The 22619-nt window shown below is 36.1% G+C and overlaps 1 protein-coding gene across 7 annotated transcripts in view; it reads left to right on the plus strand.

The window, feature by feature from the left end:
• The first annotated feature begins 1366 nt into the window (after positions 1–1366).
• CCDC66 (coiled-coil domain containing 66) overlaps positions 1367–22619 on the plus strand; it is a 50446-nt gene continuing 29193 nt past the window's right edge. For 4 of the 7 annotated variants that reach the window (XM_043443572.1, XM_043443573.1, XM_043443574.1 and 1 more), the window contains exons 1-8: positions 1367–1438; positions 3501–3565; positions 4236–4261; positions 9938–10379; positions 12235–12400; positions 12586–12689; positions 14114–14235; positions 15208–15309. In XM_043443572.1, the coding sequence (XP_043299507.1) occupies positions 1428–1438; positions 3501–3565; positions 4236–4261; positions 9938–10379; positions 12235–12400; positions 12586–12689; positions 14114–14235; positions 15208–15309 (1038 nt within the window). In that variant the 5' untranslated portion in view covers positions 1367–1427. Of the gene's footprint in view, positions 1439–2127; positions 2148–3500; positions 3566–4235; positions 4262–9937; positions 10380–12234; positions 12401–12585; positions 12694–14113; positions 14236–15207; positions 15310–22619 lie in introns of those variants that run through there. The other 3 variants (XM_043443576.1, XM_043443577.1, XM_043443578.1) reach the window with 3 other exon arrangements.

A 22619-nucleotide genomic window follows, 5' to 3' on the forward strand; every position in this document is an offset into this window, starting at 1 on the left:
TTAGCTTTTTTTCCCCCATGCACAGATGTCTTTTATTAAAACAAAAACAACAGAGGATCAAATATACATGGGTATCTGTTAATTTAATCAAATAAATTATCAAATGTTTCTAAGTTTATTTTCCACAGACCCAATACATAAATGAATATTCAAGGATGTCTTTCAGTTTTTATTGAATGGACCATAAGAAGTCAGTGTGCCACATTTATTACAACTGTCTTTAAAAATCATTTAAGAAAAGATAGATAAAAAATTCATAAACTTTTAGTACCTTCATTATGTCTAGGGGCATCTTCATCATGAAATAGCATCGCCAAATTTAATAAAGTTGTTGCCATTAAAAATTTATGCTGTTCATTCACTTAACAAATATTTACTTTCTATACTGTTCAGTTCTAAGTGCTGTGAGCATAGAGTAGTCAAAAACCAAGTGTGTTCCTCAGAGGCTCTCCCTGACACAAGATCTAAAATGTGTTAGTACCCTGATTGAAAGGGTAGGGAATGGGAAGTCCAGAGACTGGGCTCCTAATTTACCCACTAGACAATTCCTCCAGCTCCATGGAGGAAGTGATATTTAAACTGAGGTTTGAAGGATGAATAGGAGGCTCCTGTAACACTAGATTGAAAAGAGGACTCTCCGGTTACAACGCTTGATAAGTGACCTTAGGCAAGTTCCTGGACCTCTCAGTGCCTCAGGGATAAAGTGGTAAAGCTTAAATAAGACACACAAGGCCCTTAGATCCAGGTATGGCACTATTTAGCACTTGCAGTTGTTGCTGCAGTTTACGAAGAGCACTGGGCTTCACGCCGTGGTCACAGCTAGAAATAAGATATATCAGGAACCTGCTCTAGGAGTCTCCCTCCAGTTGTTTATTCGCTAAATCATGTCTGACTCTTTTGCGACCCCATGGACTGTAGCCCACCACGCTCCCCTTGTCCATGGGATTTCTCAGGCAAGAATACTGGAGTGGGTTGCCATTTCCTTCTCCAGAGGATCTTCCCCATCCAGTACCCCCTCCCTAACTTATTTTACACTAAAATAAGCCTCTCTTCCAAATGTACAATATAGCAAATGTTAATTTCCAAACAATGTTAATGCTTTTTGTTTCTCCCTACTTTTGCCACCTCCACTTGAGCTGACGCACTTCTCTGAGTCCTCTCTGTGAACTCTAGGGGCTGCAATTCCCCAGCTAAGAACTAACACCATTCTAGAATCTGGACCACAAACCCCAGGTGGAGCGAAAGGGCAGTGCTCTTGGAGCCTCGCCCCCAAGCGCAGGCGCCAGTATACTCAATCCTGATTGGCCCGCTCTCCTAGCTCGCCGGCATCACTGTATCCAATCGGCGTAGTGCTTGTTGAGCGACGGCAGCAACCGGCGTACACAAGGGGTTTGAGCGTCCTGTGGAGAGCGCGGGGAGGTCAGGCCATGAACTTGGGGTAAGATGGGGAGAGAAAGGTCGTCTGTGGAAGGGCGAGACTTAATTGACCCTTGGAGTCCTTCGCGGGGAACCTTCCAGTCCTGTGTCGTCCCCAGCTGCAGTGCCAGCTCCCTGAAGTGGAAAGGGGCAAGGGGCTGGGTCGGCCTTTTACTTTTCAAATTAATAGCTCGCGTGAAAACTGTCCGTCTCTCCTTTTCGCTTCCTCCTGTATCTCAGGAGGGAGAAGGAGGAGAGGCATGAGAGGAGGTAAAAAGTGAGGGCAGGTGGAGAGATAAAGCTTAGCAGTTTCCCCGGGAGAAATCCTGGCCCAGGCTCTGGTGCTTTGCGTCCCTGTCGTGGGTTTTTTTTTTTGTTTTTTTGTTTTGCAATGTTGGAGTGCCCAGAGAAGCTTAGCGCCTGCAGTGCAAAAAGCCGAGGCTTCTCGAGGAGCCATGGATCATTTGTGTTTGACATCTCATAGGCCCTCATTAGATGGTGGTGGTGGTTAGTTACTCAGTCATGTTCGAATCTTTGTGACCCCATGGACTGTAGCCTGCCAAGTTCCTCTGTCGATGGGATTCTCCAGGCAAGAATACTGGAATGGGTTGTCATTTCCTTCTCCAGGAGACAGTGGTTGAGTAAATAAAAAGGACCGTTGCATGGCGACCCCATGGACTATAGCCCTCCAGGCTCCTCTGTCATGGGATCCTCCAGGCGAGAATACTAGGGTGGGTTGCCGTTCCCTTCCCCGGGGGACTCTCCTGACCCAGGGATTGAACCCTGGTCTCCAGTATTCCAGGCAGTTTCTTTATCGTATGAGCCATCAGGGAAGCCGAATAAAAAGGACCGTTACATGGTTTTCATGATTGGGAAGTTTGATATTTTAAGAAGATGAAAAGTCACCAAACTTACACACATGCACCTCATTTAGCAAATAGAATCTAGGGATAGCAAATAAATAAGACAGCCCTTGAAGGCGTTTGCAGTGCAGTAGGACTGAATAAACGTACTTTACAATTTAATTCAAAGTCTTTTGTTTAAATTTCACCAATGTTAACATGAACTGTTTATAACTGTGCAACCGGGAAACCCTTAAAACCCATTCTTTCCAGTGTTTTATGTTAATCGTAAATTGAGGTCGTCTGATTTCCCCCACTTTAGCATCACAGCAAATTTCCTATTCCCTTTTTTTGGTCTGCTGGGTTTAATTTTTTTTACTGTGGACATCATTTTTGTCCCTGTTGATACTGACCTACTTCTTCCCTTCCTCTATCCTGCCCTCCTCACCTTACTGAAATATTATAATAACTGTACTGCTGCTTTTGGTTTTAGTGAAATTTTTATTAGGACTTTAACAAACGTGCAATTTTCGTTGACAGTAACTACTGTTACTTTTTACTCTTGAATTTGACAGGAACAGATAAAGTACAGGGGGAAAATATAGGTGTATTGCTGTGATACTTTAAAAAGCATCACCAAGTCTGAATGTGTATTAGTTGAAATATTCAAAATAAAACTCCATGCTCAAGCAGTTTATAATCCTGGTGACACTCTTACAGGTTCACTTCCAAATACTGCTCTACTAGGCCATAGAATGTGTTAGTCATGAGACCATTATGAAACTAATAAATAGTAACTAGAGGTTTTGCTCCTTTAACATAGGTGAGGAATTTCCTAACAGCATTATTTTTTTTTCCAGTCTAGAGTTAAAAGAATTAAATGATGTTAGAATAACCAGACTAATTTATTCCTTTATGACTGAGCAGCTGAACTGAACAAAAAGAAGTTTCAGGTTGAATATGATAAATTCTTTGTAGGAAAGTTTCAAGAATTTTTTTCTATGTAGTTTTAAATTTTATCTTGAATTGAAAAATGTTTTAAATTAAAAGAATGATTTCAATTATACCTCAATTTAAAAAATTGAACACAAACAAATTTTTTAAAAAATGGTTTAATATTTACAAGGTTCCTGTATTAATTCCAAAGAACAAATTTACTTTCAAGGTTCAAATGAACACTTCTGGCTATTTAAAATGTTGCTGTTTCTTAAAAATGACAGACAACTTTCTTTTATTTTGCAGAGATGGTTTAAAGCTTGAAACGGAATTACTGAATGGAAAAACCAAGCTTATATTATCTCCATATGGTATGCTATGTTACTGGAAATCTAAAATATAAACTTTTAAATTCCTACATAAAATGTATTATTTTGTAACAGGTTTTTTTGCTTGTAGTAGAATATTTAAATGATACTTTGAAAAAAACTGGTTTCCCTAACTTTCTCAAATTTATTTTTAGCCAAATAGAGTCAGATCACATCATTGGTTACTACTGTCAGTATTTATTCATATAATTTAATGTTCCAGTATATTTCATATGTAACATCTCTTTGTTTGTATGTAGCAAACATGCTTATTGTCCAATGAGTAATCTAGGTGAAATTTATGTATTTATGTTCTGTGCATGTAAACAATGTATTATTTGAGAAAATTCAATTTATAATAAGACCATAGTTTTAAAGTCATTTTTAGTATTAGTTTTAAAACTCAGAGTATGCTTTGGTACTCTTCTCATTCAGAGTATTTTCTTTTTCTCTAAACTGTTTGTAGTTTTACCTTGGAAAGTGAACGAAAATGAAATAGAACTGTTTGAACCACACTGTAAAAGTTAAAACATTTAATATCTAAAGTTAATGTTTTTGGGGGTTAATATTTTTAGTTAATATCTTCTTAAAACAATGTTAATTAAAATTTTCTTTTGTGACTGCCTTAGTATGTTTTTGGTTGATAGTTTAGTAATTTTTTTTTCTTTTGTAGACCATAAATCAAAAATTTCTGGAAAGGTAAGCCAAATGACTTTGACCTGACTTGTTTTCAAATGTAAAATGCAATTCACTTTACAGTGGTTTGAAAATAATTCCTGTCAAACTATCATAAAGGATTTGGAGTGATGATGAAAAGTTACTGTTTGCTTGCTTTCAAGCTGGTCCTTTCACAGAAATGGAATTGTAATTTTTCAGTTCAAAAGGACTTCTAGAATTTCTTTCTCCAGATCAGTCCTGTCCAGTAGCACTTTCTGCAGTGATGGAAACATTATAAAATCAGTGCTGTCCAATATGGCAGCCAGCCACTAGCCATGTGTGGCTGTTAAGGACTTAAAATGTGACCAGTGTGGTTAAGGAAGTTAATTGTTAATTCATGTATTTTATTTTTAATTTCTATTTAGTAACTACTGTACTGGACAGTGTAACTCCTGAGATCTTTAAAAACAGACTTTTAAACAAAGTTCTTTTTTCATACTCAGATTCCATTTTCCCACACCAAATGGATGTATTTGGTTGACAAAATCTTAAATGCATTTAGCTTCTTAGTCTAAGAGGTTACACTTAAGCTAAATGATAATTTTCCTTTTCAATTATTTTTCCTTATCAGGAACACACAGTGCCGTTTTCTGCAGAATACATTACCACTTCAAAATTTTGATATCACTTCTTGTTTCCCATTCCTTTTCCCATTAAACAGCAGAAATTTCTATTCTCCTCCATAAGTTTCTGTAGCCCCCTTTATTTTGCAGCATCTCAAAGTCTGTTTTTCCGTATCTCGAGTAGAGCCCAGTTTGGGTGATGTGGTACTTATCAATTCTGAACCCTTGGTGGCTTTGGTTTCCAGGTTTAATCAAAGTGGAGAAGATGCTTGAGTTCCCAGCTTATCAGTTACTTGGTAAATGGGTGACTATGGTCTAAGTAATTCCACAAGCTACCTATAAAAATTGTTACATATACACAGTATATGCATACCTTGTGTGTTCCCTTAATTGCAAAATCTTTTTCTGCCCTAAAATATTGCAACAATTGTTTTTATTTGAGTCACAGTAACAAATACAGTACTCCTTTTCAAGTTCCTAGATTTAAAAACAAACTAGACTACCTGTAATAGTTGACTTGTGTCTTCCCCTGGCCTCTATTTTCTTGTACATATTCCCTCTTCAATTGTGTCCTTCATGGATATGTTATTGTCAGTACATTTGTGAAGACATTTCATTATCTTTTTAACCAACTTGGGACATCCGGAGATCCCCTTTTATGCCTGTAATAAAGTTACTAGTCTTGGACTTTTGGTAAAATCCTTTCAAAATTCTTTTAGGGGTCTAGATATTTATTTATTGAATTAAAACAGATTGTTTTACTCCTCTTGCTTTGGGGACACCAAAATACTAATGCATGGTAACTATGTGAGGTGGTGGATATGTTAATTAGCTTGATTGTGGTAATTATTTCACATTGTATACTTATATCAAATTGTACACCTATTAAACCTCAGTAAAGCTGGAAGAAAGCACTGATGCAACCTAAGTTTCATAAATCTCAATTCTGCAGCTATATATTGATTTCTCTCTTCTGTAAGTTGTTCATAAATTCACTCATCATAGTGCTTTGCTTTTCTTCTATTAGGGTTAGCTCCTGAGTGGCCGTACTGCCTGCAGTCCTTTTTTCATCTTCTCCTCAGTTGAGTTACGGTCATGTTCATAGTGTGCTCTTTAAACACTGTGAGCTCTAGCCCATCATCAAGTTTAACACGCTGTAGTCTGAGTACTGTAATTTTTTCAAAATCTCTCCTGCATTTTTCTTTAATCTGTGGGAGTGAATATGAAATAAATATGGTTGCCAGTCTAATTTCTTTAGCTTTTATAGGAAGAGAAATGAGAGAAATATTAATGATTCAGTGTCATGGGTAATGTATAAAGTCATAAAAATATCTCACAATTAATTGAAATATAAAACATTAAAAAATTGTTTGCAGATATTTCTATGTGTGAGAATCAGAATAATGCCACACTAATAGATGCATACAGTATTAGTGCTAGGTAGCATGTTTTATATTTTAAAATATTAATTCTCTCTGAATCTTTCTGACGTTGGGATCCTGGTTCCACATAAATTCTGAAGTCGACCAGTGTTCAATGCATTGGACCCTGTCTTTATATCTTTTTTAATATTATGAAAAATATTGGTACAATTAAAACATCTAAAAAATTTTAAATTTAGATAAAGAGCAACATGCTACATAGAAATGTTTATGACATTAATACCCTACTTGATAATTAAAATTCATCTGATCCAGTAAACACCCTGAAAATGATATGGGCTAGATTACTTTTTCCTGTTAAGTAACTTGAACGTAATAGAATATTTATTTGATAGTTCATGATTTTTTGCTGCTTTCTCTCATTACTCTTCTCAGGTATTAAGCTACAAACATATTCAGGATTGAGCTGAGTGTTTATTGATCTCATGCCAGACATTGCTACCCCACTTTTTCATTAAATACTTTTAGGTGATTTTTTTCTGTATTTATTTCTGGTATAAGTAGACTGTGGCAAAATAGTTCTAGTTAAATTGGGGCCACAATTAATAGGTTTCTGTTTAAAAGAAGTTACTGCAGCTGTGAAACTCCACTACGTGTGTATAGCTACATTCTTGACTGTATTTGTTCTGTGACTCTGAGAGAGAAAAAGAAGTAACACCTAGTCCATGTTTCTTAAAAGCAGGACTGTCAGTTCAGTAAATAACTATATATTACAAGTAAAATAAAATGTGTACCATACTAGAGTTATAAAAAGAAAAAACTTTTCAAAGAGCAGTCCTTTGTGGTTTGAGGAGACAGGGAATACTTCATAAATGAGCTGACTCTTTAGTTAAAACTTAAGAGATGAGGGAAATATTCATAGTGAAAGTAGTAGAGAAGTATATTCTAAACTCAAAGGAAATAGCAGGCAAAATACCAAAGTACAAACCATAATTTGTCTTTGGGGATAGTGTGTATATCAGCAGGGAATGTACAACATAAAACTTAGGGTGGTTACAATTGTGAGGGGTTTAAATGTATATTCAAAGGGATTGAACTTACTTGTTTTGAAAAGTAGACTAGATAGGATTTGTGTTGTAAGAATGGGCTTTGGGCAGTTCTGTGAAGGACAGATTATCATAACAGGAACACTACTTAGAGCTAGTTATTTTAGTCCAGGAAGAGTTTTATGAGACCCTGAAGTATGCTGGTTATCAGAATATAAAGAAGGGGACAAAAGTAAGAAATTTTTAAGATACATTAATGGCATACACTATACTTCTTAGCAGTTTGAGTCAGAAACTGAGTAGAGAACTGAAATGCTCAACTGTTCATGATCCCAAAAACGTCAGTATGAGTCAAAGAAGAGTGGGTAGTAGTAATAGCTGTATAGTTGGAGATTGGGGTATAGGGCTCAGCCTTGTAAGCTATGTGCAGTCTGCTGATAATTTGCTTAACACAGTGATTTTCAAAAACTAGAATGAATTGTGACTGTCTAAAAATTGGAACTTTAAGGTAAAACATGGCATTTTTGGTTCTCTTGAAATACTGGATGATCTAGTAAGTAGACTCAAATTCCTGTTTGTCAATGTAAGCTGCTTCTGACTGGTGGCTGCCTGCTTTAGACGGATAAGTGCTCTTCAGTTCATCCTAGTTGCCACCCAGCCTAATTTGCAGTAGGTTTAAATTGGTCACTTTTCATTGAAAGAATTAGTTATATAAAAATAGCCATAGTGATAGGAGGGTAAAGGAGCATGTTAGATTGTGCTATTAGTATTATCGAAAGTCTTAAAGCCTGGGATAAAAGGCTGTATGTGGGATGAAGAGGATAATAAGAAATTTTGCTGCTGATGATATGGTACATTTTGAAAAGTAGAGTAAAAGTGTGGTTATGTATTATGTAATTTTTGAAAGTAAGGAGATTTGAGATATGATAAGCCAGATGAAAGCCATGTGGTATCTACCCTACTCCTTGACAGCAGGAATTTTGTCTTACTCATTTTATGCCTTTGGCATCTTTTTCTTAGTGTTGATCACCTAAAGAACTACACTTAATATTGATTGAATGACTGTTGAATTACTTTCTGTTAGATGTGTCTGCAGAAATGTACAGTGGGTTAGATAAGAGATAGATTTGAGATAAGCAAGCTGTAATAGTTTGGTAATGAAAACCTCAATTTAGATTTATTGTCATATAAAAGGGGAGAAAAAGACATTTGGAAGGAAGAAATGACCAATATTTGCTGGTAAACTAACGAACACCTTGAAGGAAAATAAAGAATCAAATATGACCCCATGGTTACTGATCTGAAAGATTAGAACAGCAGTGCTACAAAAATTAGATATTTTGGAAAGGGACACTAACTTGGGGATGAGAGATAAAAAATTCGGTCTTTAAATGGTGTAGTCGAAGATAATCGCTCAACAAAATTTCCTTAAACCTACCCTGTTCCACTCACTGTTCAGATACTGGGCACACAACAGGGGACAAAGCAAACAAAAATCTTTGTCGTGTGGAGTTTAAATTAGAAAAAGGTGGAATGGGCAGAAAATAATCAAATATAGAATATTGCAATACCAAAAGGTGATATAGAGCAAAATAAAGGAGAGAAAGGGAAGGGGCACAGTTCAGTTCAGTTGCTTAGTCATGTCCAACTCTTTGTGACCCCATGGACTGCAGCATGCCAGGCCTCCCTGTCCATCACAAACTCCTGGAGTTTACTCAAACTCATGTCCATTGAGTCTGATATCATCCAACCATCTCATCCTCTCATCCTCTTCTCTCGCCTTCAGTCTTTCCCAGTAGCAGGCTTTTTTCCAGTGAGTCAGTTCTTCGCATCAGGTGACCAAAGTATTGGAGCTTTCTGCCATAAGGGTGGTGTCGGGAACAGTAGTCTTGGGAAAATGGGGAGTAGCGAGGTGGGAGTGAGTTTAGAGCAGTAAGCCTGCAATTTTTAATAAGAGTGTTCAGAGAAGACTTCCATGAGCCAGTCATGTTGGACCCCTGATTTGAAGGTGGTTATTGAATGAGCCATGTAAAATTTGAAGGAGTAATGTCTGATGTAGAGGGATTGACGAGTGCTAAGGTCTATGATTGGAGTTTCTTGTTGAAATTGTGATTATGAAAGGTTACAGTTATGGGTAGTTACAAAGTCAGTATAAGATACCACTGTGGGAATAGGTAACTGAGGTAGCATGGTCTGATAAGCATATAGGAGCAGAGTCCAGGGAAGTGAGGGTATTCAAACAATGTGAAAGCACCAGTAGTTAAGATAGGAGTTAGGTTAGAGAGAGGGATGGTGACCCACCAGCTAAGATTTTCAAGGAATAAGGGCTGGTAACCTAAAGGTCTGTAAATGCCTGTAAAGACAAAGGTATTGTGGGTGTTATAATGCTGACATGAGATTCAAAGCTGAAGTGGAATGGATTGTAACAACCAAAATTAAAATTGTTTTGTAATCTTCATTATCCTGAAATAAAATAATCATTTCCAGTTGTTAAAGATTTCAAGTGAAGATTTGCAAAGGTTAAGTGTGAGTTTCTACGGGTATATTACCTGACTGGCAAAATGGAGGGAAAAAAGTTTTGAATCCTGACTTATCATTGATTATATAGAGATAATTGTTGATTTTTCATATGCTATTATAAATAATAAATTTCTGTTGTTTTAACAGATGGGAAATAAAACCAAGATTGCAAAATATCCTTTACGAACTAAAACTGGATACATTCTAAAATCACAAAATACTTGTGTCAGGAGTGAAAAATTTTTGCAAAAGAAAAGAATTGGTTCAGAAATTTCACTGGTAAAAGGTGAAAAAAATAGTATGACTTTTTCACCCACTAAGGATTTATGCAAACAGTTTGCAGACAAAGACAGTCTTCATACCGAGAAAGATATTTCATTTCCACCCTCTAATATACAGAAGACTAGAAACACCACGAATACATTTGTAGTAGCTAAACAGAAGCCTTGCAGAAAGCACATCACAGCTGAAAATAGAAAGAGCGGTTTGGTGTGTCTAACAGAAGACCAACTACGACGAATTCTGATGACTGTAAACCAAGGAAGTAAATCTCTTACCCTGACTGAGAATGAAAAGCAGGAGGAAACAAGTAAGATTTTTCTAAAATTTTAATATTTTATCAATATGTAAGTGTTTTAGGACTTAAGTTTCATTGTATTTTACATAACTGCCTCTTAAATTCTAGTTTAGTGCATGAAGTTTTAAAATAAATATTTGTTTAGAAGACATTCTCTCATATGCAGAATTACTCTTATAGTTAAAATATGCCATGTTTTATTTAACATTAATGCTAAGAATATTATTCTCATGTACCATAGCCTTAAGAAATTCAGCTTTGTGCATCTAGATGTTAGTACAGAAAGAAAGCTGCTGTGCTAATTTTAGAATATTAGCAGGCTTTACTTAGATGAAAAATATGTAAAATGTTCAAAAAAAATTACTATAGTATTTCTAGTGAAAAATGATGAGAATTTTGCTATGGAAATTAGACACGAGTTGCTGAAAAGGATTATTTTCCTGGCCTGGCTTTCGCTCTTCCTGACCCTCAGTCCTTGCTAAGAATTGACAGCAGTATCTTTATAACCGGTGTAAAACACTGACTTGGAAGTAGTAGAGTATTATATGCCTTCTATTTTACTAATTAGGGCATTGCATTATATTTTTAAAAGCCTTCTAGTTTCAGCTTTAAGCTAAGGAATTGTGGCTATGAGTAGAAATATTATTAGAATTTTGTTAGGCAATGGTGACGTAAATAAAAATAAAATTAACAGTCACCAGAAAGAGGGACCACAACTGGTTTGGGGACCAGGTAGCTCCTTAACATTTCTGTGGGGCTCAAAATGGAGTAATTTACCTCCTCTTGGGGTAGATTATTCTTTGTAAAGTGAGAGTGCTAACCTTTATCTTTAAAAGTTTTTAAAAGTTTATTATTTTAAAAATATTTTTGTGTAATTATTTGGCTGCACTGTCTTAGTTGTGACACATGGGATCTTCAGTCTGTTTTTTAGTTGTGAAGTTCAGGATCTCTAGTTGGGCTGTGGGATTTAGTTCGCTGAGGAGGGATTGCACCTGGGTCCCCTGCTTTGGGAGCTCAGAGTCTTACCCTCTGGACCACCAGGGAAGTCCTTTTTTTTTAATTAATTTTTATTGGAGTATAGTTGCTTTTAAGGCTTCCCAGGTGGCTCAATGGTAAAGAATTTTTTGAGCCAAGCATATGTGCCCTATATAAAATATTTGGAATAGATATATACAATAGTCCATGGAAAAGTTCTGCAGTGATTGATTTCCCAGCTAAATGAGAAAAATAAGGACAAGGTAATGAGTTTTTTTCCCTAAATCTATTTGCATTTATTCTCCTTTAAGTTGTGATTTGTGTTATTTATATTATTTGTAAAAGTATTGTTGGCAAGAGTAAATGGAAGTTTTTTCCTTGATTATTGTTGCTTGTTTTCTTAGTTGAAATAAAAGTTTGTATGGCTATGGCCATACCTCTGGGCCATTTAACCTCTGAGACTCAGTTTCCAGGGACTTCCCTGGTGGCTCAGATGGTAATATGTCTGCCTACAATGTGGGAGACCCGGGTTCGATCCCTGGGTTGGGAAGATCCTCCTCAGAAGGAAATGGCAACCCACTCCAGTACTCTTGCCTGGAAAATCCCATGGACGGAGGAGCCTGGTAGTCTACAATCCATGGGATTGCAAAGAGTTGGACACGACTGAGTGACTAATATATATTTCAGTATATTATCCAAAACCTTGTTTTATATCATTCACCATCTAGAGTAGTTCTCTGCAAATGGCATAATAAACTTTATGATTTCACATTCCTTTATGTTATGTCTCTTTTTTTTAGTGCTCTTTGGTGTTCATCCCAAGATGAACATTAATATCATTATCATTCTGCAATTTTAGTATTAATTTTAAAACATGCATTTTACCTCGTAGGTCAGTATAGTCTAAATTTAAACAATATTCCTGATCAGCCAAAGAACGAAAACATCATGGGACTCCTCCAAAAAGCTGAGACTGTTTCATCTATTCAGGATGAAAGTAAATCTGTTTTAAATAAAGATCAGGTGACATCTAATCAGTGTGAGCAGAAAATTTCCACGTATGTAACTCTTATCTGTTACTGTGGGGTCATCTTGGGAATATGATTTTACTTTTCCTTGGTTTGTATGTGAAATATTTATTCTGAAGACTAGAGCTATTTAATGTTTCATTACTTAATATTTATGGAGTAAGTTTATAGAAATGTATAATAAGGTTTCTGTTATTTTTTTATGTTTGTCTTAGAGAGAATGTATGGAAACCAGCTGACATATTCAGTACTCTGGGAGAAAGAGAACGTGATAGAAGTTTGTTGGAAGCAAAAAAAGCCCAGTGGAGGAAAGAGCTTGGTAGGTAATTACTGCACCTTTTATTATATTAATAGTTTTGTTGTCTAAGGAATATATATTGAGGATGAAATATATATTTCAGTATATTATCCAAAACTTTGTTTTATATCATTCACCATCTAGATTAGTTCTCTGCAAATGGCACAATAAACTTTATGATTTCACATTCCATTATGTTATGTCTTTTTTTTTTTAGTGCTCTGTGGTATTCATCCAAAGATGAACATTAATATCATTATCATTCTGGAGCTCAAACAAAGGTTTCTAAACATTTCTCATTTCCTGAGAATCCATTTTCTTATTTTTCCATTACAGAAATTTTGTAGGTTGAAAATGGTTTTGTTTAAAAATATTTCAAAAATTAAAACTTTCTAATCAACATTCATCAGTAGGATATCAATCAGTATATCCCCTGCAAAAACAAGCTTATTTCTCTCTTGCAGTCTCTGGATATCATAATAAAATATAATTTGTGTTAAGTTGGATTTTCAGGTAACTAAGATAATAACTAAGAAACTCCTGTTACTTCTTGGGTTAGACTTAGGGTACAGGTACGAGAGCTTGAAAAATACTGAAGTAATAGTTGTACTTCTTAGAAATAGTTGTACTACTAAAAGCATGAAGGTGGAATTCATTGTCCACTGAACTGGAAAGTTTCTAGTTAGTCATAGCCCTGCCAGGACAGGTGATCTAGAAAAAGAGATAAGCAGAAGAAACTGGGAGTGAATTGCCATTGGAAGTCAAAGTAATAGAAGAGTGAAGAAATTAAATAAATGTATAGTAGTGGTATCAAAAGATTTGGAGATCGGATGTGTGTTTATATCATAATTCAGCTTTAAATGTTTTGATATAAATTTGGACACATGATTTTATGTGTTTTACTCTTCAGCAGTTATGAATAATAGTGCCTGACATTTTTAAAATACTTTGTATGAGGCCCTGTACTGAGAATAAGCACTATTATTAACCTCATCTTGTGAAGTAAAAACGTGGGTTTAGAGGCGTGAACGTCAGTTTTCCCACAGTCACACAGCAGGAAAGTGGTTGGCCTTCAATTTGAACCCAGTTTTTCTGAATTCAGTGTTCTAGCCTTTTAAGTCTTGTCAGTAATAATTGAGTGAACATTACCAAAGAATAGAACCTCACATAATTAGCATAATATAAAATATGTTCTGAAAAATTGTTCCTTATTTATAGTAAAACATTTTACATTCATTTATGCCATACTTAAATTTGTTTCTGATTAAATGTTTTATTTCATATCTCTTAGAATTCTCTGTGTCTTGTGAGTTAACCTCTTTCCTCAAAAACAATTTTGAGTAGATCTTCTTAAACATCTGCACTCTTTAAGAAGGTCATGATTTGTTTACGTGATTTTTTTTTACAGTTTTTACATATTTTTTAAAAAAGGACATTATTTACAGATGAACAGGTTGCTTTAAAGAAGAAAGAAAAGGAAGCTTCTGAAAAATGGAATAATCCATGGAAAAAATCTGAAAGTGATAAAATAGAAGGGGAAAAACTTCAAATTCTGGATCAGTTTAAGGTAAGAGCATAAAAATCAGGCATTTATGGAATGTAAGATACCTTGACTGCAGTTTTTTAATGCTAAGCGTTGTTTATGTCATAAAGCTTATTTTTGAAGCTTATTCATTTTTTAAAAAGCTAACTCTGTGTTTGATGTTTTAAAATATTATTAAAAAAAATAAAATATTATTTTAAAGTATGTCCTCAACTACTCTGCATCCTATAAATAATCTTACTATATACTGTAATATAAGTCTACTATATTGTAGGTGAGTATGGAGGTTCCTGGCACCTCCTTGAGGCTCCTCTAAGAGATCTCCATGATTTTTTCAGTTCAGCTCAGTCGTGTCCGACTCTTTGCGACCCCATGGACTGCAGCACATCAGACTTCCTGTCCCATCACCAGCTCCCAGAGCTTACTCAGACTCATGTCTATCAAGTCAGTGATGCCATCCAACCATCTCATCCTGTGTCATCCCCTTCTCCTCCCGCCTTCAATCTTTCCCAATATCTGGGTCTTTTCCAATGAGTCAGTTCTTCGCATTAGGGGGCCAAAGTATTGGAGTTCCAGCTTCAGCATCAGTCCTTCTAATGAATATTCAGGACTGATTTCCTTGAGGGTGGACTGGTTGGATCTCGTTGCAGTCCAGGGGACTCTCAAGAGTCTTCTCCAACACCACAGTTCAAAAACATCACTTCTTCGACACTCAGCTTTCTTTATAGTCCAACTCTCACATCCATACATGACTGCTAAAAAAAATCATAGCTTTGACTAGATGGACCTTTGTTGGCTTGATGTTTTACATGACCACAAAATTCTACCACTGACCATGTGTTATCCATTACAAGGTTATCAAGTCAAACATAAGTGATTGCTTAGCAAACAGAAGTATATACTGTGTGTCCCTCAGGGAGTGCTTCAGGGACTTTAAATTCAGTATGTGTTCAATATTAGACAAAAAAGTACCCTTGTTTTTCAACTTATTTTTAGACTTCTGCCTGCTCTTCTAGCATTCTGTCACAGTCTCCCAGTCAGGTAATGGTGATCCATGCTGATGGGCCCTCACTGCCTCGAGCTAATCAGACTTTACAGGTAAGTTCTAAGTGTTATTATTGTAAATATATAAACCCTTTCCCATCGATTGCTGTATAATGTATTTTCCTTGAAGAAGTGAATCTCAGTACTCTTTTTTTAAAGAATTATCTGTTAACTTTACTGAGTACAACATGCTCCTTAAATTTTTTTTAAAAAGTTATCAACTATTTCTTTTTTTTCCTTCCAAGTGAACAATTTACATTTAACAAATGCATTCTGAAAATAAGGTAGTAACCTAAAGATATCATTCTGGTGATAGAAATTTTCAGTACTGGTAGATTTCTTACAGAATGCATCCATTTAGGTTGTTTGCGTGGCAGCTTTTTTCTGCTTCATATGGGACTGACTTCCCTACATCAAATAACTTTATAGGCTACTCAAATTATTGGGCTTCCCTTGTGGCTCAGCTGGTAAAGAATCCCCCTGCAATGCAGGAGACCTGGATTCGATCCCTGGGTTGGGAAGATCCCCTGGAGAAGGGAAAGACTACCCACTCCAATATTCTGGCCTAGAGAATTCCATGGACAGTCCATGGGGTCACAGAGTCAGACACGACTGAGTGACTTTCACTCAAATTATTAATATGAATTACATTTTTCTGTATTCCCAAAAGCACTTTGACTAGCTGTTAAAAGGCAATAAGTTGGTCTTGCTGGGAGTAATTTTGGAAAGTTGTGTAGTTTTGGATGACAATTCTAAGTTTTTAAAATTTAGAACTTAATGCATGCAGATACTACTAAAAACTACAAATAAAACTATTTATGAAGTTGTTGGGAATTAGTTACAAGCTTATTTACTTTTCAACATTAGGATTGAAAAGAACTTTAATGCTAAAAATACTAAGTATTTCTGTTACTGAAATGTTGGCTGAAGTGTCATTGTGTTGTCTATTGTTGCTTATTTTACGTGGCTTTTTAGGTCATTTATGATCTGGGAGTAATCCATAAGATGTTAATGCAAATAAAGAATTAACCATTTGAGGTGATTTTGCATTTTTTTTCTTTTTTAATGATAACGTTTGTGTTTTCTTTAGTAATCTAGAAAACCAGTAAAGTTATTTACACTGTGGAGTCAGAGATAGGGGTTGGGAGTGGGAGAAAGACTAGAAAGGAAAACATATACTAAATCTAGGACTGAACAACCAAAGATTAGGGTATGATTATGTTTGCATATTTTTACTGTTTAAATATAGCTTTTAATGTATTTTAGTATAAATGTGGTTAAGATAATGGAGAAGTATTACTAAGGGGACATGAACTAACTGGGTAACCAAAAAAAAAAAAATCCCCCTTTAAATACTTGAAAGATGTTGGTTTCATAAATAGCAGCCATAGCCACAAGCATTTCTTTTATTTGAATGAATATTAAGTTAACATCTTCGTGTAACTGAGGAGAAATTCAGTTGCAGGCAGAATCATCAAGGCCACTTTTGTTGAAACAGGAGCTGATGCATATCAAGTGCGTAGGATAGTGATGTAAGACAGTGATGTAACAAGTGTTGAATGAAGGTTTGCTGTAGTTACAATTTACAAAGCACAGGACCATTCTGAGCCCTGAGGCTGTTAGGAGTCAGTCCTCCCACCATCTTCCTTTCTCCTCCTCTTGATTCTCAATCTTATTCCTCCTTTCCCAGTTGAATGGTCCTGTATTCTCTTTCCTATGTTGTTCAACTTAAACATTCTTTTACACTCTGCAACTTAAAATTTCTTTTTGTGTAGCTAAGAAATGTTTCACTTACAGCCTCACCCTTTTTGACAATACCTCACTTTCATGAAACCTTGGCTTTCTCTAATGACTATACCCCTCCCTGGGAAGCCTTTTATTAAGAAAAGTGTATTCTTTCATACTCTCTAACATGGGATAGAAAGTGTGGTTATCCTTCTGCTAGCTTCCTATTGCTACCACCAGACTGTAGTTATGCAGTTGGACAACAAAATATTCTTCTAATTTTTCACCCTTTTTTTTGGTGGTAAAATATACATAACATAAAATTAATCATTTGGGGACTTCCCTATCAGTCCAGTAGTTAGTAAGACTCAGCACTCTCGCTGCTGTGGGCCTGGGTTCTGTCTCTGGTTGGGGAACTAAGATCCCACGAGACATGTGATATGGCCAAAAAAAATACAGTATTAATCATTTTTAAGTATACACTCAAGTGGAATTAAGTGCATTCACATTGTCTTGCAACCATTGCCACCATCTATCTCCAGAATTTTTTCATCATTCCAAACTGAAACAGTACCCATTGAACAGTAACTCCCCATTTCTCCCTCCCCTTAGCCCCTGGCAACTACCATTCTACTTCCTATTTCTATGAATTTGACTGTTCTCAGTATGTTTAAGTGGACTCACACAGTATTTGTCCTTTTTTGTCTGACATATTCCACTTAATGTTTTCGGGGTTCATCCACGTTATATCTTGTATCAGAATTTAATTTCTTTTTTCAGGTTGAAATATTCCATTATATGTATAATGCTGCATTTTGTTTATCCATTTATCCAAATGTTGATGCACATTTGGATTGTTATCACTTTTTGGCTATTGGACATAATGCTGTTAAGAGCCTTGATGTACAAATAATCTTTCCACGTCTGTATTTTCAATTCTTTTGGATATGTATCTGTAATTAGAGTTGCTGGATTATATGGTAATTTTATGTTTCATCTTTTTTTTTTGGCTGTGCTGGGCCTTTGTTGCTGTGCGGGCGTTCTCTAGTTGCAGTGTGGTGTGCAGGTTGCTCGTTGTGGTGGCTTCTCGTTGCAGAGCATGGACGCTAGGGTGCATGTGGGCTTCAGTAGTTGCACCGTGGGGGCTCAGTAGTTGTGGTGTGTGGGCTTAGTTGCTCTGCAGCATGTGGGTCCTTCCTGGATCAGGGACTGAACCCATGTCCCCTGTATTGGCAGGTGAATTCTCAACCACTGGACCATCAGGAATGTCCCTTTGTGTTTTATGTTAAATTTTTACCAATTTTAATTTGAACATTTTATTTTTAATTGTTATACTGTTTGCACAGTTGCTTCACTGTTGTCTGTTTCTGTCAGCAGTGCACAAGAGTTCTGATTTTTCTACGTCTTCACCAGCACTTGTTTTTTCTATTCTTTTTCATAATAGCCGTCCTAATGAATCTAAGTGTAGTTCTGATTTACATTTCGCTAATGACTCATGATGTTGAACATTTTTTCATGTGCCTATTGGCCATTTGTGTTTCTTCTTTGGAGAGATGTCTATAAGTCTTTTGTCCATTTTTTAATTAGATTTTCTTTTCTGTTGTTTTGTTGTAGAACTTTACATATTCTGGCTATTAACTCCTTATCAGATACATAGTTTACAGATATTTTCTTCTATTTCATGAGTTGCCTTTTCTCTTACTTCATAGTGTCCTTTGATATATAAAAGTTTTACATTTTGATGTCCATTTCATCTATTTTTTTGTTCTTGCCTGAGCTATTGGTGTCATATCCAAGAAGTCATTGCCAAATCAAACATTGTGGAGTTTTTTCCTGTATGTTTTCTTCTACAGTAGTTTTATAGTTTTAGTCTTTGATCTCTTTTGAGTTAATTTTCCCATATGGTGTAAGGTAAGCATCCAGCTTCATTCTTTAGCATGTGAATATCCAGTTTTCCCAGCACCAGATTCTTCTTTCCCCATTGAATCATCTTAGCACCCTTGTCAAAATTCATTAAACTGTATATAAAAGGATTTATTTCTGGGCTCTCCATTCTGTTCAGTTGTTCTGTGTGTCTGTCTTTATTGCCACCATGTCAGTGTTTTGATTATCATATCTTTGTAGGAAATTTTAAAATCAGAATGTGTTAAGTTCTCCAATTTTGTTTCTTTTTTTTTCCCCCAATTTGTTTGCCTAGTCAGGGTTCCTTTTAGTATGTGTCTCAGGATGAAATTTTTTTTTTTTTAATTTTTAATTTTTATTTTTTTCCCCAATTATTTTTATTAGTTGGAGGCTAATTACTTTACAATATTCTAGTGGTTTTGCCATACACTGACATGAATCAGCCATGGATTTACATGGGTTCCCCATCCTGAACCCCCCTCCCACCTCCCTCCCCATCCCATCCCTCAGGGTCATCCCAGTGCACCAGCCCCGAGCACTTGTCTCATGCATCCCGCCTGGACTGGAGATCTGTTTCACACTTGATAATATACATATTTCGATGCTGTTCTCTCAGATCATCCCACCCTCGCCTTCTCCCATAGAGTCCAAAAGTCTGTTCTATACATCTATGTCTCTTTTTCTGTCTTGCATATAGGGTTATCGTTACCATCTTTCTAAATTCCATATATATGCATTAGTATACTGTATTGGTGTTTATCTTTCTGGCTTACTTCACTCTGTATAATGGGCTCCAGTTTCATCCATCTCATTAGAACTGATTCAAATTAATTATTTTTAATGGCTGAGTAATATTCCATTGTGTATATATACAACAACTTTCTTATCCATTCGTCTGCTGATGGGCATCTAGGTTGCTTCCATGTCCTGGCTATTATAAACAGTGCTGTGATAAACATTGGGGTACACATGTCTCTTTCATATCTGGTTTCCTCAGTGTATATGCCCAGGAGTGGGATTGCTGGGTCATATGGCAGTTCTGTTTCCAGTTTTTTAAGGAATCTCCACACTGTTCTCCATAGTGGCTGTACTAGTTTGCATTCCCACCAACGGTGTAAGAGGGTTCCCTTTTCTCCACACCCTCTCCAGCATTTATTGCTTGTAGACTTTTGGATAGCAGCCATCCTGACTGGCATGTAATGGTACCTTGTTGTGGTTTTGATTTGCATTTCTCTGATAATGAGTGATGTTGAGCATCTTTTCATGTGTTTGTTAGCCATCTGTATGTCTTCTTTGGAGAAATGTCTGTTTAGTTCTTTGGCCCATTTTTTGATTGGGTGATTTATTTTTCTGGAATTGAGCTGCAGGAGTTGCTTGTATATTTTTGGGATTAATCCTTTGTCTGTTTCTTCATTTGCTATTATTTTCTCCCATTCTGAAGGCTGTCTTTTCACCTTGCTTATAGTTTCCTTTGTTGTGCAAAAGCTTTTAAGTTTCATTAGGTCCTATTTGTTTATTCTTGCTTTTATTTCCAATATTCTGGGAGGTGGGTCATAGAGGATCTTGCTGTGATTTATGTCGGAGAGTGTTTTGCCTATGTTCTCCTCTAGGAGTTTTATAGTTTCTGGTCTGACATTTAGATCTTTAATCCATTTTGAGTTTATTTTTGTGTATGGTGTTAGAAAGTGTTCTAGTTTCATTCTTTTACAAGTAGTTGACCAGTTTTCCCAGCACCACTTGTTAAAGAGGTTGTCTTTTTTCCATTGTATATTCTCGCCTCCTCTGTCGAAGATAAGGTGTCCGTAGGTACGTGGATTTATCTCTGGGCTTTCTATTCTGTTCCATTGATCTATATTTCTGTCTTTGTGCCAGTACCATACTGTCTTGATGATTGTGGCTTTGTAGTAGAGCCTGAAGTCAGGCAGGTTGATTCCTCCAGTTCCATTCTTCTTTCTCAAGATTGCTTTGGCTATTTGAGGTTTTTTGTATTTCCATACAAATTGTGAAATTATTTGTTCTAGTTCTGTGTAGAATACCGTTGGTAGCTTGATAGGGATTGCATTGAATCTATAGATTGCTTTGGGTAGTATGCTCATTTTTGCAATATTGATCTTCCAATCCATGAACACAGTGTATTTCTCCATCTATTTGTGTCCTCTTTGCTTTCTTTCTGAAATTTTCCATTTCTGCAAGAAGCATCAAAATTTTCATAGGGAAATTTTCTTTCATTTTAAGTTTTTGACTCTAGCTTGCTTTAGGTAATCTGACAATATGAAGTCTTCCTATCCATGCAGGTAGAATTTCTTTCTATTTGTTTGTGTCTTTAATTTCCATAAGTAGTGTTTTGTAGTTTTCAGTGTACATGTATTTGGCCTACTTATTTAAAAGTATTTTATTCTTAGTATTTGGTGCTGTTATACATGGGATTGCTTTCTTAATTTTTGTTATTAATAATTGTTATTCATTTTTAATGTGTAGAGATGCAACTGATATTTTCTCTTGGTTTTATATCTTGCAACTTTGCCAAATTTGTTTTAGTCTAGTAGTTGTGTGTGTGTGTGTGTGTAGACTCTTGAAGGTGGTGGTTATTGTGCATCTTGTGAGTTTGATTTGGATCCTTTTTGGTATTATGCTTTCTTAATATGTATGTACAGACAGTGGTCCACATTAATGCCCAGGGTATTCATATATGAATTATCATCACTGAATCATGTATCTCTATCTTTTTCTTTTTTGACTTTTCAACTCTCTGACATGTTACAGAATATTTCTGACACACAAAAGGATATATTGACCTTAAAAAACAAAAGAGCCAATTATTTTGCCAACAAGATTATTTGGGAATAGTAGAGAATTATAATTTGGGATAAGCCACTATGACAAACCACAGGCAAGTTTGGAGAACAGAGGAGATGGACTTCCTTTTATAGAGGAAAGGGGAAAATTGGGGAGGGCTGTGGTGGCTGCAGGTGATGGAAAGCTTGTTGCTGGTCAGAAGAAAATTTTGTTCGGGTCTGTAAGCTGTGGTGAATCATACATGAGTGACAGCTCCCTCTTCAGAGCTTCCTGATTCCATTTTAAATGAGGTTTCCTGTATTCATTTTCACAGATACAAAGGATAACCCATAACACATCTCTGTCTATGTCCTGTACCAAAAGAAGTCATTATAGCATAGTCAGAGTTCAGGGTCAATTTCTATAGATTGACACCAGTTATGGGATGGAGCTTTTTTAAAGTTTTTATATCTTTTTATTGAAATATCATTGCTTTACAATGTTGTATTAATTTCTGCTGTACAACAATATGAATCAGCTATGTTGTTCAGCGTCAAGTCATGTTCGCCCTCTGCGACCCCATGAACTGCAGCACACTAGCCTTCTTTGTCCCTCTCCCTGAGATTGCTTAAACTCATGTCCATTGAGTCAGTGACGCCTTCCAACCATCTTACCTTCTGTTGCCCTCTTTTCCTCTTGCTCTGAATCTTTCCCATGATTAGGGTCTTTTCTAATGAATCAGCTCTTTGCATCAGGTGGCCAAAGTATTGGAGCTTCAGTCTTTCCAATGAATATTCAGGGTTGATATACTTTAGGATTGGCTGTTTTGATCTCCTTGCTGTCCAAGGGACTCCCAAGAGTCAATTTTTCAGTGCTCAGCCTTCCTTATGGTTCAATTCTCAAATCCATACATGATACTGAAAAAAAAAGATAGCTTTGACTAGATGGACCTTTGCTGGTAA

The sequence above is a fragment of the Cervus canadensis genome, chromosome 22 (genome assembly GCF_019320065.1).
Source record: "Cervus canadensis isolate Bull #8, Minnesota chromosome 22, ASM1932006v1, whole genome shotgun sequence".
Classification (NCBI taxonomy): Eukaryota; Metazoa; Chordata; class Mammalia; order Artiodactyla; family Cervidae; genus Cervus; species Cervus canadensis.